The sequence below is a fragment of the Cebus imitator genome, unplaced genomic scaffold, assembly GCF_001604975.1.
Source record: "Cebus imitator isolate Cc_AM_T3 unplaced genomic scaffold, Cebus_imitator-1.0 Scaffold49, whole genome shotgun sequence".
Taxonomy (NCBI): domain Eukaryota; kingdom Metazoa; phylum Chordata; class Mammalia; order Primates; family Cebidae; genus Cebus; species Cebus imitator.
Genome location: NW_016107364.1, coordinates 8,319,124 through 8,336,078, shown reverse-complemented (window position 1 = coordinate 8,336,078; position 16,955 = coordinate 8,319,124). Strand labels below are relative to the sequence as shown.

General features: G+C 49.0%; 1 protein-coding gene across 1 annotated transcript in view; it reads right to left on the bottom strand.

Annotated features, from left to right (window-relative positions):
- ZNF236 (zinc finger protein 236) overlaps positions 1-5,801 on the bottom strand; it is a 159,739-nt gene extending 153,938 nt beyond the window's left edge. Inside the window, exon 1 of the mRNA XM_037738147.1 lies at positions 5,627-5,801. Coding sequence (XP_037594075.1) covers positions 5,627-5,681 — 55 coding nt within the window. The 5' untranslated portion in view covers positions 5,682-5,801. The remainder of the gene's footprint in view (positions 1-5,626) is intronic.
- Positions 5,802-16,955: the final 11,154 nt, after the last annotated feature.

Here is a 16,955-nt window from a genome sequence, read left to right as displayed (position 1 = left end):
TATTATAAATATCCCTCCAAAAGGAAAAAGAAATAGAATGAGGCCAAGTAACGGAGCAAGCTAAAAAGAAAAATTTTGTACCATTCCATTGGAAAAAACAGATGGAAGTCATACAAGATTCCAAAATGTGGTTTCCTTCAAGGTCACATTATTCCTTATTAAGGTCACACTATTGCTAAAAGAATTATGATACACAAAAAAGCATATCTCACTCATCCTATCCCCAGGAGTGTGCTAGGGACACAGCAAGTGCTGAATGAATGCTGCCCCCTCCATACCCATGAGGCTCACTTCTCCTGTCCTTATCGAGCGACTACTTCAACTAATATTCTTTGGGCCTCTCCTTATTCGTTTCTTTAGGTTTCAATTTTATCATTTTCTCCAGGAAGCCTAGACTTCAAGTGCCTGATCTGTCACCATGAACACTATTTCTACCATTATAAGGATACTTAGAGATCATGTCTCTTGTTCAGCTTTGTATTCCTAGACCCCAGCACAGGGCTCACCTGTCACAGAAGTGCTTTAAAAATGGTTGTTGAATACATGAATTAATCCAGATGAAGGGCTTTATATCCATCAAGGCAGAGCACTAAAATGCACACCATTTTTCTTGTTTTTTGAGACTGAGTCTCCCTCTGGCACCCAGGCTGGAGTGCAGTGGTGTGATCTCGGCTCACTGCAACCTCCACCCAGAATTGCTGGGCTGAAGCAATTCTCATGCCTCAGCACTCCCAAGTAACTGGGTCTACAGGTGCCCGCCACCATGCCTGGCTAATTTTTTTATAATAGAGAAAGGGTTTCACCATGTGGGCCAGGCTGGTCTCAAACTCCTGGCCTCAAGTGATCTGCTGGCCTCAGCCTCCCAAAGTGCTGGGATTATGGGCATGAACCACCATGACAGGTCTAAAATGCATGCTTTGGACTAAAAAGGAGATCAGTTCCCAACTCTGCCACTCACTAGCTGGGTGGACCTTCCAGATCAGGTATCCAGGTTGGGCACAGTGGCTTTCACCTGTAATCCCAGCACTTTGGGAGGCCAAGGTAGGCGGATCATTTGAGGTTAGGAGTTGGAGACCAGCCTGATCAACACTGGTAAAACCCCATCTCTACTAAAAAACAAAAAAATTACTCAGGTGTGGTGGCTCACACCTGTAATCCCAGCTACTCAGGAGGCTGAGGCAGGAGAATCGCTTGAACCGGGAAGGTGGAGGTTGCAGTGAGCTGAGATTGCATCACTGCACTCCAGCCTAGGCAACAGAGTGAGACTCCAACTCAAAAATAAATAAATAAATAAATTCAGGTATCCGCTCTGAGCTTGATTCCCTTATCTGTAAAAATCCCTACATCCCGGCTGGGCATGGTGGCTAACACCTGTAACCTCAGCACTTTGGGAAGCTTAGGAGGGCGGATCACCTGATGTCAGGAGTTCGAGATCAGTCTGGCCAACATGGTGAAACCCCATCTCTACTAAAAACAAAAAAAAATGCCAGGCACGGTGGTGGTTGCCTGTAATCCCAGCTACTCGGGAGGCTGAGGCAGGAGAATTGCTTGAACCCAGGAGATGGAGGTTGCAGTGAGCCAATACAGTTCCCCTGCACTCCAGCCTGGGTCACAGAGTGAGACTCTATCTCAAAAAAAAAAAAAAAAAAAAAATCCCTACGTCCCTTGCAATTTTCTTAGGAATAATATTCATAATGGAGTAACAGAAAATAAAACCATTTCAATTATGAGAATCATGATTAGCACAGTAACACATAGAGCAATGTTCCTTAAACATTTTGGTTTCAGGACCCTTTTATACATTTTTTTTTTTTGAGACAGTCTTGCTCTATCACCCAGGCTAGGGTGCAATGACGCAATCTCAGATCTCAGCTCACTGCAACCCCCACCTCTCAGGTTCAAGCAATTTTTCTGCCTCAGCCTCCCAAGTAGCTGAGACTACAGGTGTGTGCTACCACGCCTAGCTAATTGTTTTACATTTTTAGTAGAGATGGAGTTTTACCATGTTAGCCAGGTTGGTCTCGATCTCCTGACCTCGTGATTCACCTGCCTAGGCCTCCCAAAGTGCTGGGATTACAGGCATGAGACACCGCACCCAGCCCTTTTAGACATTCTTAATCCCAAAACTTTGGGAGGCTGAGGTGGGAGAATCACTTGAGCCCAGGAGTTCAAGACCAGCCTGGGCAACACTGTAAGACCCTGTCTGTCTGTCTCTCCCTCTCCCCCACCATATATATATATATATATAAAACATATCTATAAAAAATATATATTTTATATATCCACTAAATATATATATAAAGAGGCCCTCAAAGACTTTTTAGCTTATGTAAATTATATCTATTGATGTTTATCCTATTAGAAGTTAAAACTATGCAATTTTTGAAACATTTATTCATTTAAAACGTCTATTACATCTTAACATTGTTTTATGAAAAAATATATCTTCCTCAAAAATAGTAAGAATGGTTTTTATTTTTACAAATCTTTTTCCGAGATGGAGCCTCGCACTGTTGCCCAGACTGGAGTGCAGTGGCGTGATCTTGGCTCATTGCAATCTCCACCTCCCAGGTTCAAGTGATTCTCCTGCCTCAGCCTCCCAAGTAGCAGGGATTACAGGCACCTGCCACCACGCCAAGCTAATTTTTTGTATTTTTAGTAGAGAGGGGGTTTCACTATGTTGGCCAGGCTGGTCTCAAACGCTGGACCTCGTGATCTACCCACCTCAGGCTCCGAAAGTGCTAGGATTACAGGTGTCAGCCACCATGCCCAGCCTAGGAATCTTTTTAATGTCTCGATGAATAAAAGACAGTTGGATTGTCATATATACTCTGCATTCTCTCTTGTGCAACCTGTTCTTTTTGACTGTGATCCATGAAGATAACACAGCATGACTCAGGTATTGCCACCACCACCCAGATTCGTGCTAAGGTGTCAGCAGTTGTGCCCACAATTGCTTTCGTACGATTAGTGCAAAAGTTAACCAAGTGAAAAAGCCTAATAGGCTTAGTCACATTATGGCATTTACCTTACAGAATCTGAAATCTCAGGGAACCCCGAGAGGTCCACGAACTACAGTTTGAGAACCACTTTGCTAAAGGAGGACTGGTGTTAAGAAGGGAAAGGTTGCTTTTAAGCAGGTCTGAGGAAGGCCTCTCTGAAGACACTGAAGCACCTGGAGCCACAGACTAGTAAAAGGTGTTTCTCAGTCTAGGAAATGGCAAGTGCCCCCAGACAAAAACTAACGTGGCATGAAGGAACTCAAAAGACTGCATGCCAGAGGAAGGAAAGAGAAATGAGAGCCAGGCAAGGCCTTAGCCACAGGATCCTGTGGGATGTGGGTTTCTGTTCCAGGGATGAGGAAGCCACTGCAGAGTTTTAATCAGGGTGTGGGTGTGGCCATCTGATTTACATTCAACAAGATCATCCACGCTGACAGCAGGGCAGTGAGAGGCTCCTGCAGCCTCCGGCCGGCCGGGACAGAGGCTACCGCTGCAGATGGAAAGAGGTGGGGACCACAGTTAATAACACCTTCCCGAGGTAGAAGCTGCAAGACTAAATTAGGAAGTGTGCCGGGAGATAAGAGAAATGGAGTAGTAATTCCTGAGGCTTGAGGGGAAACACCAGGTGGACAGGGAGACCATGGGTGAGACGGGGATACTGGAGGAATGGGTGCCCCGCCTGTACCAGCGGAAATTTTACATGCTTTCTCTATGCTAAGCCTTCTTCCAACTAAGACACTGCACCTTACAATATTTTTGGCAGAAGGCATATTAACAAAACAAAAATATTAAACATCTAACAAATTAAGATCAAGGCCAGAACAGTGGGATGGGCAACAAAGGCTTCCTTCCAGACAGCATCAACCATTCACAAAAATTCTGAGCACTGCTGTCACCCAACTAGAAATCTGCATACCTGGGTCACGGTGCAGCCAACCTCTCTCCAGCAGCCAGAGGCCCATGAGGTGTGTGAGCGCTCATTCAAACACCTGTCGGCCACGTCCACGTTTCCCTCGCGTGCGTGTGAGTGACCCCTACCGAGTGCAATCACGACAAGAATGCCTGCTTCGGTGTGGCCTATGAGTGCGTTTACGTCCATTCCTACCCATTACCTCTTTCTTCCTAAACGCAGAATTCACAGAATCCTTCGTCGTTTCCAGGCCCAACCTTTTTCCGGGGCACTTGTGTTCTTTGGTCACAAACTCTTTCATGAGCCTCAGTTTACTCATCCCCAAGAAAAGGGGAACACCTGAGTCACCAAGCTAAGCAGTTAAATAAAAATCAGTGGAAGTCAAGGCACAATCCACCGACTCCCCCTGAGAGCCCCTTCAGAACCCTTTCCAAACGCGGGGCGCCGCTCCAGCTGGCCGGGTGACCGGGACCAGGGACCAGGCCTGCGGGGGAACCACAGCGCCCACGGGAAAAGGCGCGGCGCCCCCCGACCGCACTGCCCTCGACCTGGGACCCGCAGCACCGGCGAGGGCGCCCCGTTCTCCCGCGCGGGGGAGTCCACTCCTCAGGCCCCGGGCTGCGGCGGAAAGCAGGCCCATCCCCGTGCCTGCGGGACGGCCACGGCCTAGGGGTGCCCGCTGCTGTCGCTTTGCCTGCCTTTAAATTCTGGGCCTTTCTCCTTCCTTGGAAAACAAAATCCGAGTTATTTCATGAGTTTAGCAAGGTACCACGGAGCATAAATCAGCGCGGAAAACACTTCCTAACGCCTACTGTGTACACGATCTAGCGCTCCCCGCACAACACTGACGCCTACTGTGTGCACGACCCGCGTTGCTCTGCAGAGGCTCAGGGTTCAAGTTCCCGGATCACAATGGCGCCTACTGTGTGCACGACCTACGGCGCTCTGCAGAGGCTCAGGGTTCAAGCTCCCGGATCACAATGGCGCCTACTGTGTGCACGACCTACAGCGCTCTGCAGAGGCTCAGGGTTCAAGCTCCCGGATCACAATGGCGCCTACTGTGTGCACGACCTACAGCGCTCCGCAGGTAACACTGGAGCCTACTGTGCGCACGACCCTGCGCCTCCCAGACCACAATGGCGCCTACTGTGTGCACGACCCCGAACTCCACGGCCTCCCTGTGGGCCCAGCCGGGGTGTCCCCGGGTCAGCGGGCGCCGCGCAGGGCCGGGCGGGGGCGCCGTCCGGGAGGAGCGCGGGGCGCGGAGGGCGCGGCGTCCGCAGGCCCGGGCTCCGGCCAGGCCGCCTCCCCGGCGCCGGCCCCGCGGCCCTCCTGCCCCTAGACGGGACGCGGGGCGGCCACTTTCCCTCAAGTTTACCGCGGGCGGGCCGGCGGGGGCAGGGCGCGCGGAGGAGGCGGCCGCCCGCGCCCTCGCCCGCCTCCCGCCTCCCGCCTCCCGCCTCCCGCCTCAGCCGCCGCCCGGCCCAGGAAAGTAGGCCCAGCGCGCGGAGGGGCCGGGCGGCGACTCGCCCGTATCATTCCGCCCGCGCTGCGGCCCGCCCGGCCAGTCGGCGGCGGCGGCGGCCCGGGTCTGCGCGGCCCCCGCCCCCGCCCCGCCGCTCCCGGCGCCCCCCGCGCCGCATCCGGGGACTGGCAGGGCGCGGGCCCCGCACCGGCCGCCGGCGGGGCGCGAGGGCGCGGCCGCGGGCCTTACCGGAGTCGCCGCGCGCCTTGCTCTCCCTGGGCTTCGGGGGGCGGCCCCGCGGCATCGTCGGCGGCCCGGCTCGCACCCACACCCACTCACACTCACTCACACTCACACTCACACGCGGTGGCGGGGGCGCGCACGCGCGGGCACTGGGGCGGGGGCGCGCCCGGCCGGCGGCGGAGGCGGGCGGAGCGGCCCGGCGGCGGGCGGCCCGGTCCGAGCGCCGCCGGGCTCACGGGGGTAAGGCGCCCGAACGCGCGCACCGGAGCGCTCGAACCGCGCCGGCCTCGGCGGGTTCCATGGCCCGCGGGCCGTGGTGGGGGCGTTAGGCGCGGGCGCGGTGGGGGCGGGGGCGGCGCGGGGCGCATGCGCGACGCCGCGGGGCCTTCGCGGACGGAGGGGAGCGCGGGGGTCACCGGGCCGGGCCGCGGGCCCAGCAGGGGCGCCGCCGTGGCCTGGGTGCCTCGTGCGTGTCCGCGAGCTCGCGTGCGCGCGTCACCTCGGGCCCCAGCAGGGCCTGGAGCGCGGCCCTGCCCGCGCCGCCCTAGCGCTGCGAAGGCCTGGGAGCCCAACCCGGAACCGCCACCTGGGACTGGGAGCACGACCTGGCCAGCACTCGGTAACGTTCCTTTTCCTGGGGGCAGGGCATTAAAATGGACCGTTTCACGTGTGTCGCTCTTGTGTGGTGTTTCCTGCGCTAACTTGCACGAAATGGTAACAGTCACAGGCAGCGCAGCCGCCGAGCGCGGGGTGGCCAGGCCGGCCGCGCCCGGGAAAGCGACCCGACTGTCACTTGAGCTGCGGCGCAGTGTCGCAAATTAAAGTGTGCAGTTTGATACATTTTGATACGTGTCTACACTGCGAAACCATCACCGAAACCAACAGTGAACATGTTCCTCCGTCTCTCTGTAACCGTTTCCTCTCTCCCTCCTTCCCCCCTCCCCCTGCCACCCACCTGCCTTTGGTCACTATAGTTTGAATTTACGAGAGTTTTTAAATATTTATCTTTTTACACAAAGTGGGTCTCGCTTAGTCCGTCTTCCAGGGTGGGGAGCAGTGACACGATCAGGGTTCACTGTAGCCTCAAACTCCTGGGCTTAAGCAGTCCTCCTGCCTCAGCCTCCTGAATAGCTGGGACTGCATGAGCACCAACATGCCTAGCTTATTTTTTTGTGTACAGACGAGGTCTCTCTGTGTTGCCCAGGCTGCTCTGGAGCTCCTGGCTTCAAGTGATCCTCTGCCTCAGCTTCCCAAAGTGTTGGGGTTACAGGTGTGAGCCAGTGTGTCCAGCCTTTTACCTGCTGTTTTGTATAAATGGAATCATAAAGCATGGAGTCTTTGGGGAAGTGGAGGCTGTTCATTGAGCACAATTCTGTTGGAATTCACATGTTTTTAAATACTTCAGTCCTTTTTCTTGCGCGGTGTCTAGGAGTCACTGTTGCTTACCCTTTCCCCCCGCCCCCCCCAGCCCTCACTCAATCTCATCAAAGATCTGTCTCCAATACAGAAACCAAATCCAAGCCATTCCCACATGTATTTCCCCCTGAGCCATGCTCTCTCACCTGGATAACAGATACAGCCTAGTGCCTGCTCATCCTCGCATCAGTTTTGTGTATAGCTATGCGAGTCTTCTCTCTGTGCCTTAAATATGACAAATGTATCCCAGCTCTTTTGAATATTTCCAATTATGAAATGTTCCTCCTTATTTCTCATAACGCTTGATATTGTCAACTTTGCCTCATATGTGAATAACACCACCAGCCTTCTTACTTGTGTGTGCCTTTAAGTTGAGTTTAAGAAGTATGTGTGGATAATGTTTGTTTGTTTGTTTGTTTGTTTGTTTTTGAGACAGGGTCGGGCTCTGTTGCCCAGGCTGGAGTGTCTGGGCAACACATGACACTGTCTCTGCTCACTGCACTCTCCCCTCCCGGGCTCAAGTGATCCTCCCACCTCAGCACCCCAAATAGCTGGGACTGTAGGGGCTCACCACTAGGCCCAGCTAGTTTTTTGTAGAGATGGGGTTTCACCATTTTGCCCAGGCTGTTTTCGGTCTCCTGAACTCAAGCATTCCACCCACCTGGCTTCCCAAAATGCTGAGATTATAGGCATGAATACCCGGCCAAGTATTTCTTTTAATCCAATTTGATAATCTGTCTTGCATGAGAGCAGTCGCTCCCAAATTTCCTGCACTTTAGAATAATCTGGAAAGCTTTTAAAAGTCCCAGTGCCCTGTTCATACCTCACATCAATAAATCTGATGGGAATGGGAACCATGCATTGGTGTTTTATTACTGTTTTTTAAGGTCCACAGGTAATTTTCCAGTGTACAGCAAAATTTAAGCGCTAGATCATTTAGTACATTTGTACAAAGTAATTACTGATACATTTAAAGATGTCTTTTTATACTTTGCATTTGTCTCATGTTTCGTGTTCTTTTATATGCTTTTCTTGCTTTTGAATTACTGATGTTTAAAAATTAGTAATTTTTAAATTACTGATAATTTGAGGCTGGGCGAGGTGGCTGACACCCGTAATCACAGCACTTTGGGAGGCGGAGGGGGGAGGGTCACTTGAGCTTAGGAGTTCTAGACAAGCCTGGGCAATATAGTAAAACTCCATCTCTACCAAAAATACAAAGCATTAGCCAGGCATGGTATCGTGTGTCTGTGGTCCCAGCTACTCAGTAGGCTGAGGTGGGAGGATCCCTTGAGTCTGGGAGGTTACGGTGAGCTGAGATTGCATCACTGAACTCTAGCCTGGATGACAGAGTGAGACTCTGTCTCAAAAAAAAAAAAATTATATATATTTATATATATAAATGCTTTATATATTATATTTATGTATATACATTACATTTATATTTACATATATAAAGCTATATGTATTATATATAGCTGATTTATATAGATATAAATAGCCTTTAGTGGTACACTTGAGATTACAACATGTATTCTTGACTGACTGATGTCTAATGTAAATTAGCACTTTTTCCTCTTCCCAGACAATGCGAACAGATTATTAGGTAGTTATTTCTGTATTTAAAACTCCACAAGGCACATTACTGTTGATGTTCATTTCAGTGGCCCACATATATGCCTCTTGCGTTTTATCCTCTGTGACTTTCTAGGATCATTTCCCCCCCACCTGCAGCACCCCCGCTGTTACATCCTTTAGAGGAGGTCTGCTGATCATCTCAGTTGTGTTTGTCTGAACATCTGTATTTAATTATTCTTAAAAAATACTCTAGGTTGTCAGCTAGTTTCTTTCAGCACAATAATGATGTAACTCCACTGTCATATGCATCCATGTTTACTGCTGTTTTTTGAAATAAATCTTTATTTTCCTGACTGCTTTTAATGTTTCTCTGTCTTCAATTTTCTGCAGTTTTACTATAGTTCATCTAGATGTATATATCTTTTTATTCATCTTTTTTGGGAATTGATTGAACTTAATGAATTTCTGGATTGTTGGGTGTCTTCAATTTTGGAAAGTTCTTGGCTATTATATATTCAAATAATGCTTCTGCCCAAATATCTCTCTTCTAACCTACCAGAGCTCTAATTCATCATATGTCTGAGGCCAGGCGTGGTGGCTCACACCTGTAATCCCAGCACTTTGGGAGGCTGAGGCGGGCGGATCACGAGGTCAGGAGTTCAAACCCAGCTTGGCCAGGATGGTGAAACCCTGTCTCTACTAAAAATACAAAAATTAGGCTGGGCGCGGTGGCTCACGCCTGTAATCCCAGTACTTTGGGAGGCCGAGGCAGGTGGATCACGAGGTCAAGAGATCGAGACCATCCTGGTCAACATGGTGAAACCCCGTCTCTACTAAAAATACAAAAAATTAGCTGGGCATGGTGGCGCATGCCTGTAATTCCAGCTACTCAGGAGGCTGAGGCAGGAGAATTGCCTGAACCCAGGACACGGAGGTTGCGGTGAGCCGAGATCGCGCCATTGCACTCCAGCCTGGGTAACAAGAGTGAAACTCCGTCTCAAAAAAAAAAGAAAAATACAAAAATTAGCCAGGCATGGTGGTGCATGCCTATAGTCCCAGCTACTTGGGAGCCTGAGGCAGGAGAATCACTTTATTCTGGGAGGTGGAAGTTGCAGTGAGCCGAGATCATGCCAGTGCACTCCAGCCTGAGTGACAGAGCAAGACTCCCTCTCAAAAAAAAAAAAAAAAAAGTTTGGACCATCTTATTATCTACCTTTTTAAAACTGTATTCTATATGTGTGTGTCTTTTTGTTCCTTTATCATTTCCTCTGGTCTGTTCTGACCTACCCTGCAGTTCATCACGTTGCTCTGTGGCTGTGTTAAAGCTGCCGCTGAACACACCCATTGAGTTCTTAGGTTCGGTTTTGGAGTTTTCAGTTCCTGAATTTTAGTTGACTCTGTTTCAAGTCGACAGTTTGTTTTGTTTTTTGAGCTAGGGTATTACCCTGTCACTCAGGCTGGAGTGCCATGGCGCCAACACGGCTGACTGCAGCCTCGACCTCCAAAGCTCAAGTGATCCTCCCGAGCAGCTGAGACTACCACCATATACCTAGCTAAATTTTATTTTTTTTTTTTTTTGGTATTTTTTGTAGAGCTGGGGTTTTGCCATGTTATCCAGGCTGGTCTTAAACTCCTGGGTTCAAGTGATCCATCCGCCTCAGCCTCCCAAAGTGCTGGTATTAAGGCATGAGCCATCATTCCCGGCCTAAAGTAATTTTTAAAAATATGTTCTACGCTGGGTGTAACGGTGGCTCACGCCTGTAATCCCAGCACTTCGGGAGGCCGAGGCAAGCGGATCATCAGGACGTCAGCCTGACCAGAAACCCTGTCTCTACTAAAAATACAAAAATTAGCCAGGCATGGTGGCGCATGCCTGTAATCCCAGCTACTTGGGAGGCTGAGGCAGGAGAATCACTTGAACCTGGGAGGTGGAGGTTGCAGTGAGCTGAGATCATGCCACTGCACTCCAGCCTGGGCCACAAAGCAAAACTCGGTTTCAATTAAAAAAAAAAAGTTTTAGCCTCATGAGCCTAATTATTATTCCTGATAATTCTGTATGGAGTGACCATGAATCTTTATTTATTTGTTTATTTTTGGCCTCTGATTTGTACTAGTTCTTGTTTGTCTAGATATTTGCAGGAATGACTTTGAAAACTACTTACAAAAATAATTGAATGTATACGATGATGTTCTTCAATAAAAGATTTTCATCTGCTTCTGCCAGCTTCCTGGAGGCACTAGCATTCTGTGACCACCTTTTGTTATATTTCAGGTTGGACAGCCTGCACCACCCAGTGACTCATGAACAGCCATAGCCCAGTACAGGAGGAGATTTGCTTCCAGTTTGCCCTTCCTCCTAGGTACAGCCCATGGGGTTTTCAGCTCTCAGTGCTTAGCAGTTTCAGAGGGCCCCCAGCTTTGGCATTCTTGATTTAAAAAACCACCTAGGCAAAAACAGCTTAGAAATGCTGATGTAGTTGTCTTCTCTCGGATTCTGGGCTGACAATTTCTAACTGTTTTGTGAGCACCGTTGCCCTCAGTAGGAGCCTTAGTCAGATTCACCTAGGTAGTTGGCCACAACCAGGAGAGAAATTTCCTTACATCCATTCTCTAACTTGTGTCAGTCAGGCAGGCTCCCACCCACCTTCACCAACATGACGTCACGGTTACAGTGATCTCCATGCTGTCAAACACAGTGGTCCGTGCTCGTCCTCTGACCTGCCAGGTGCATCTGGTAGCTCGCCACGTCAGCTCTGACTTCACTGCTGTCCTTCTCCGCCTCCTGCGGTGGTTCCCAGGTCTTCCCAGCCCCTTAACACTGTAGGGATCATTCCTGGGCTTCTGTACCCACTCCTTGTTAATCTCAGTTACCTGCCTTCACATATCAGCCCTGTGCTGATGGCTGTCTGCCTGCCTCTCCATCTAGCTGAACTCTGGGCTCCAGCCCAGAGAAGCAAGGAAAGAGCAAAACAAAAGTTATCCACACGTGCATCAGGCATGCACACGGGAGTACTCAGAGGGACAGTTAGAACTTGATGTCTATTTATTTTTGAGATGGAGTCTCTGTCACCCAGGCTGGAGTGCAATGGCACAATCTCCGGTCATGAAACCTCTACCTCCTGGGTTCAAGCGATTCTTCTACCTCAACCTCCTGAGTAGCTGGGATTACAGGCATGCGCCACCACTCCAGCTAATTTTGTATTTTTAGTAGAGATGGAGTTTCACCATGTTGACCAGGCTGGTCTTGAACTTCTGGCCTCAAGTGACTCACCTGCTTCAGCCTCCCAAAGTGCTGGGATTACAGGCGGGAGCCACCGCACCCAGCCTTAAAGTCTAGATACCTAACTTAGTAGGGAAGAGGAGTGGGGAGAAAGGACACTTGTAGAAAATAAAATGACTCTTTGGAAAGATTAGGCGCCCTTTAGAAAAACAGGATGGCCGGGCTCACTGCAGAGGTTGCAGTGAGCCAAAATGGCACACTGCACTCCAGCCTGGGCGACAGTGAAACTCCTTAAAAAAAAAGAGAGAGAAAGGAGATCTGATAGTCTTGTGTCAATGTCTGGGTGTGGCGCTGGCTCTTCATCACTGAGATGAGAGTTGCTTTGGGATGGATCTATGACAATTGAGTTCAGGCTCTGCTTTTAGTTAGATACGGGATTTCAGAAATTTAAGTGCCTTTAAAAATAAAATCAACCATTCTATATCCAGGACGCACAGCTGCAGGCTCGTTCCATGGGTGTATTGTGTGGTGCTGAGGTTGGGGTAGGAGTGATCCCGTCAGGCAGGTACTCTAGTAAGCATGGTACCCAACAGGTGGTTTTCAACACTCGCCCCCTTCTCTCCCCCCAGTAGTCCCCAGTGTCTCTTGTTGCCATTTTTATGTCCATTGTACCCAGTGTTTAGCTCCCTCTTACAAGTGAGAATGTGGTATTTGGGTTTTTTTATTTTGAGACAGAATCTTGTTCTGTCGCCCAGGTTGGAGTGCAGTGGCTCGATTAGCTTGTCTCACTGCAGCCTCCACCTCGTGGGTTCAAGCGATTCTGCCTCAGCCTCCCAAGTAGCTGGGATCACAGGCGTATGCCACCACACCCAGCTAATTTTTTTTTTTTCCTTTTTAGTACAGACAGGGTTTCACCATGTTGACCAGCCTGGTCTCAAACTCCTGACCTCAGGTGACCCACCTCGGCCTCTCAGAGTGCTGGGATTACAGGCATGAGCCACCACGCTGGGCTAGTATTTGGTTTTCTATTTCTGCGTTAATTCGCTTAGGATAATGGCCTCCAGCTGTATCCATGTGGCAGCAAAGGACATGACTTAGTTTTTTTTTATAGCTACGTAAACTGCCTTGAGCCTGAAATAATATGCCAACATGGCATATTTTGGGGTGCCACATCCCTGCTCCCTTTGATTAGTCTCCTACCAGTCTCCCTGCTTCTTCCTTCTTGACACCTTTCTCCAATAAGAGAAGATGGAACATATCAGCATTTTGTGAGGATTTTACAAGATAAAACATGTAAAGCATTTATTGAGTGGCGGATAGTGAGCACATCGCTCATTGATGAGAATTGCTGGTGACATACATGAGTGTTGTTGGTAATGGTACAACATCACAGCAACTCCCACCGCCTCATCAGTGGGCGGTCCTTCCTCTCCAGGATGAAAACTCACAAAAATCATTATTTTGCTGATCATTTTTAGATATTAATGTCCTAAAGTCACTTTCAGTTAAGTTGGCTGAGACTGGTGGCTCACACCTGTAATCCCAGCACTTTGGGAGGCTGAGGCAGGTGGATATCTTGAGTCCAGGAGATTGAGACCAGCCTGGGCAACATGGCAAAACCCCATCTCTACTAAAAATACAAAAATTAGCCAGGCATAGTGGTGCACACCTGTAATCTCAGCTACTAGGGAGGCTGAGGTAGGAGAATCAATCACCTGAGACCAGAGATCAAGGCTGCAGTGAGCCGAGGTCCTGCTACTGCACGCCATCCAGCTTAGGCAACAGAGCGAGACTGTGTCTCAAAAGAATAAAGTCTTGATTTAATCCAATACATTAATCAATTTTCCTCTTACTGATAAAAGGATACCTGGTAAAGGATACAAAGGAACTTCCCTTCCCCCTAGTTAGGACCACTCGTAGCTATTAAATATATTTCTGCCTGTTGCTGCTGCTAAAATCTCTACTTTGTCCTTCAGACAAAAAGATTTTGGAGGGCAAGGTTCATGTTTGTGTGTCCTAGAAATGCAGCCCAAAACACTGGACCCAGTGCGTATTAGAAGCTGAATGAATGAATGAACATGGTTGGGAGATGATGAAGACTGCATGGAGTAGCTGTAGTCTGAATGTGATCTTGAAGAGTAGGATGGCCGGGCGTGGTGGCTCACGCCTGTAATCCCAGCACTTTGGGAGGCCGAGGCGGGCGGATCACAAGGTCAGGAGTTCGAGACCAGCCTGGCCAATATGATGAAACCCTGTCTCTACTTAAAAATACACAAATTAGCCGGGTATGGTGGCACACACCTGTAGTCCCAGCTACTCGGGAGGCTGAGGCAGAAGAATCACTTGAACTGGGGAGGTGGATATTTTAGTGAACTGAGATCACACCACTGCACTCCAGCCTGGGCAGCAGAGAGAGACTGTGTCTCAAAAAAAAAAAAAAAAAAAAAAAACTCAAAAAAAAAAAAAAAAAAAACGAATTTTCTCAGGCAGAGAAGCAAGTAGTAGTGCAGAAGTTCTAGAGAAGAAGAATCTCACTAAATAAGATGATTCGTTACAGAGTGAATGTGAAACTGGCTCATTAAATGAGGAAGAGTAAGATTATGCAGGGATTTGAACACCAGACATGATAGTTTGCATTTAATCTCACTGTCACTCAGGAGATCTTTTTGGCATTGATCAGAGCATGGCCAGACCATATCTAAAAACAGAACTGGGACTCACAACTTCTAGCAACCTGCCCAGGAAACCAAGCCCTTGTCTATAATAAACAACCCAGGAAGCCAGGTTGCTACCTCCAGGGACCATCCGGGAAGCTACACAACAACTTCTCTAACAATCCGCCAGGACTTGAGTATTAATTGACAGTTTTCCTCATTTTTGTCCCCACTTCCAACTTAGTACCAAATATGCCCCACTAAGCAGTCACATGGGAGGCTCCTGTTCCAGGGAGCGGCCTTCAGCTTTCCTAGGCTGATGACCTCCAGTCAGGGCACGCCTGGGGCCTTCACTGTTTTCCACTACAGAGCTTTCCCCTCCTCCGCATGCCTTTGAATCCTGCCAGAATCCAAGTGACGTTCGCCGACTCCCTTGCTATAGCAAGTAAAGAATAAATTGGCCGGGCGTGGTGGCTCACGCCTATAATCCCAGCACTTTAGGAGGCTGAGGTGAGTGGATTACCTGAAGTCAGGAGTTCAAAACCAGCCTGACCAACATTGAGGAAACCCTGTCTCTACTAAAAACGCAAAAATCAGCTGAGTGTGGTGGTACATGCCTGTAATCCCAGCTACTAGGGAGGCTGAGGCAGAAGAAGTGCTTGAACCTGGAAAGTGGAGGTTGCAGTGAGCCCAGGTTGTGCATTGCACTCCACCCTGGGCAACAAGAGTGAAACTCTATCTCAAAAATAAATAACTAAATCGTCCTTGATTTTCTCATGTGGTTGGTCTTTATTTCCACATCGTACTGCCTGCGGAATTGTCATCTCCACAACGGTCCTTTACCTGGCCCTGGTAGGTGGTGTACAATCAGAAGCAGGGCCTTGGGCAATAAGAATGACAAGGCCAGATCAAGAAGAGAACAACCTCCAGCTGAGCTTCGTAAGGACTGCTGCATCACGTTTCTGGGGGGAAGTCAGGAGCCTTCCTCAATCCTTAAACTTTGGGGGATATCGTTAACTCCAGTGGTGTTCTCTATATTTCTTTTACTTTGTATGATAATGATGGTTTCTTTTTGGCTTTTATTTTCGGTGCCAAAAAAAAAAAAAAGCTATAAAGTTAAAAATCATAAATCTCCAAAGAATAAGAAATTATAAGAAATTTCCACATACCAGATTTCTAGTCTGTTGTCAGTACTCATCAAAGCTTCCTTGAAAATAGATACAGGCTAGCGTTGGGGCTCAGGCCTGTAATCCCAGCACTTTGGGAGGCCAAGACCATAGGATGGCTCCAGTTTAGGAGTTCGAGACCAGCCTGGGCAACATGGTGAAATCCCATCTCTACTAAAAATACAAAAATTAGCCGGGCATAGTGGCATATGCCTGTAATCCCAGCTACGTGAGAGGCTGAGGCATGAGAATCACTTGAACCTGGGAGGTGAAGGTTGCAGTGAATCGAGATCACGCCACTGCACTCCAGCATGGGCAACAGAGCAAGACTCTATCTCAAAAAAAAGAAAAGAAAAATTAAGGCTCGGTGCAGTGGCCCATGCCTGTAATCCCAGCACTTTGGGTGGCCAAAGTAGGAGGCTCTCTTGAGCCCAGGAGTTGGACACCAGCCTGAACGACATAACGAGACCTTGTCTACTTTAAAAAAAAAATTAGCCAGACATGGTCACAAGTGCTTGTGGTCCCAGCTACTTGAGAGACTGAGATGAGAGGATCGCTTGAGCCCAGGAGGTCAAGGCTGCACTGAGCCATGATCGTACCACTGCATTCCAGCCCGGGCAACAGAGTAAAACCTTGTCTCAAGAAAAAAAAGAAAATGTATATATATCTATATATTTATGACGCTTGTTAATAAAGGAAGGCATTATTCAAGCCGGGGCCTGACCTTTATTCAACAGACCACTTTCTAGGGACCTTGAGTAGAGAACACTTTGCACTGGGGAAGAGATTGGGCTCAACTCCAAATACAACAAGAAAAAGTGGGAATTTATAACTAAGGAGAAGGTGGAAAGTCACTGTATGGAAACTTACTAAGAGGAGACATCAGAGGTGAGGGGGACTGGCTAAACCAACCTTACAGGACCCGCAGTGGGCAGGCCAGGGAGATGAGACATCTCCTGGCGGAGGGTGGAGGATAAGGAACCTGATCAGATATCAAGGGTGGGGGCTGTAGCTAAACCGGCTGAACAGGACTCTTGCTAAAATTGGACAATGCAGAGACAACACAGAAGTCCAGTAAGTCAGGACCTAGTTGGAAAAGCACCCGGGGCTAGAATGGAGAGAAGAAAAGAAGAGAGCAAAAGGAATAAGCACCCGAGGAGCCTGCTTAGTTAGGTGGGGGAGGTAACGCCCTGGGCATTGGTGCTCAGCGCTCCTGGGAAGCCTATAAAGATAATAAGGTGATGGCCGGGCGTGGTGGCTCAAGCCTGTAATCCCAGCACTTTGGGAGGCCGAGGCGGGTG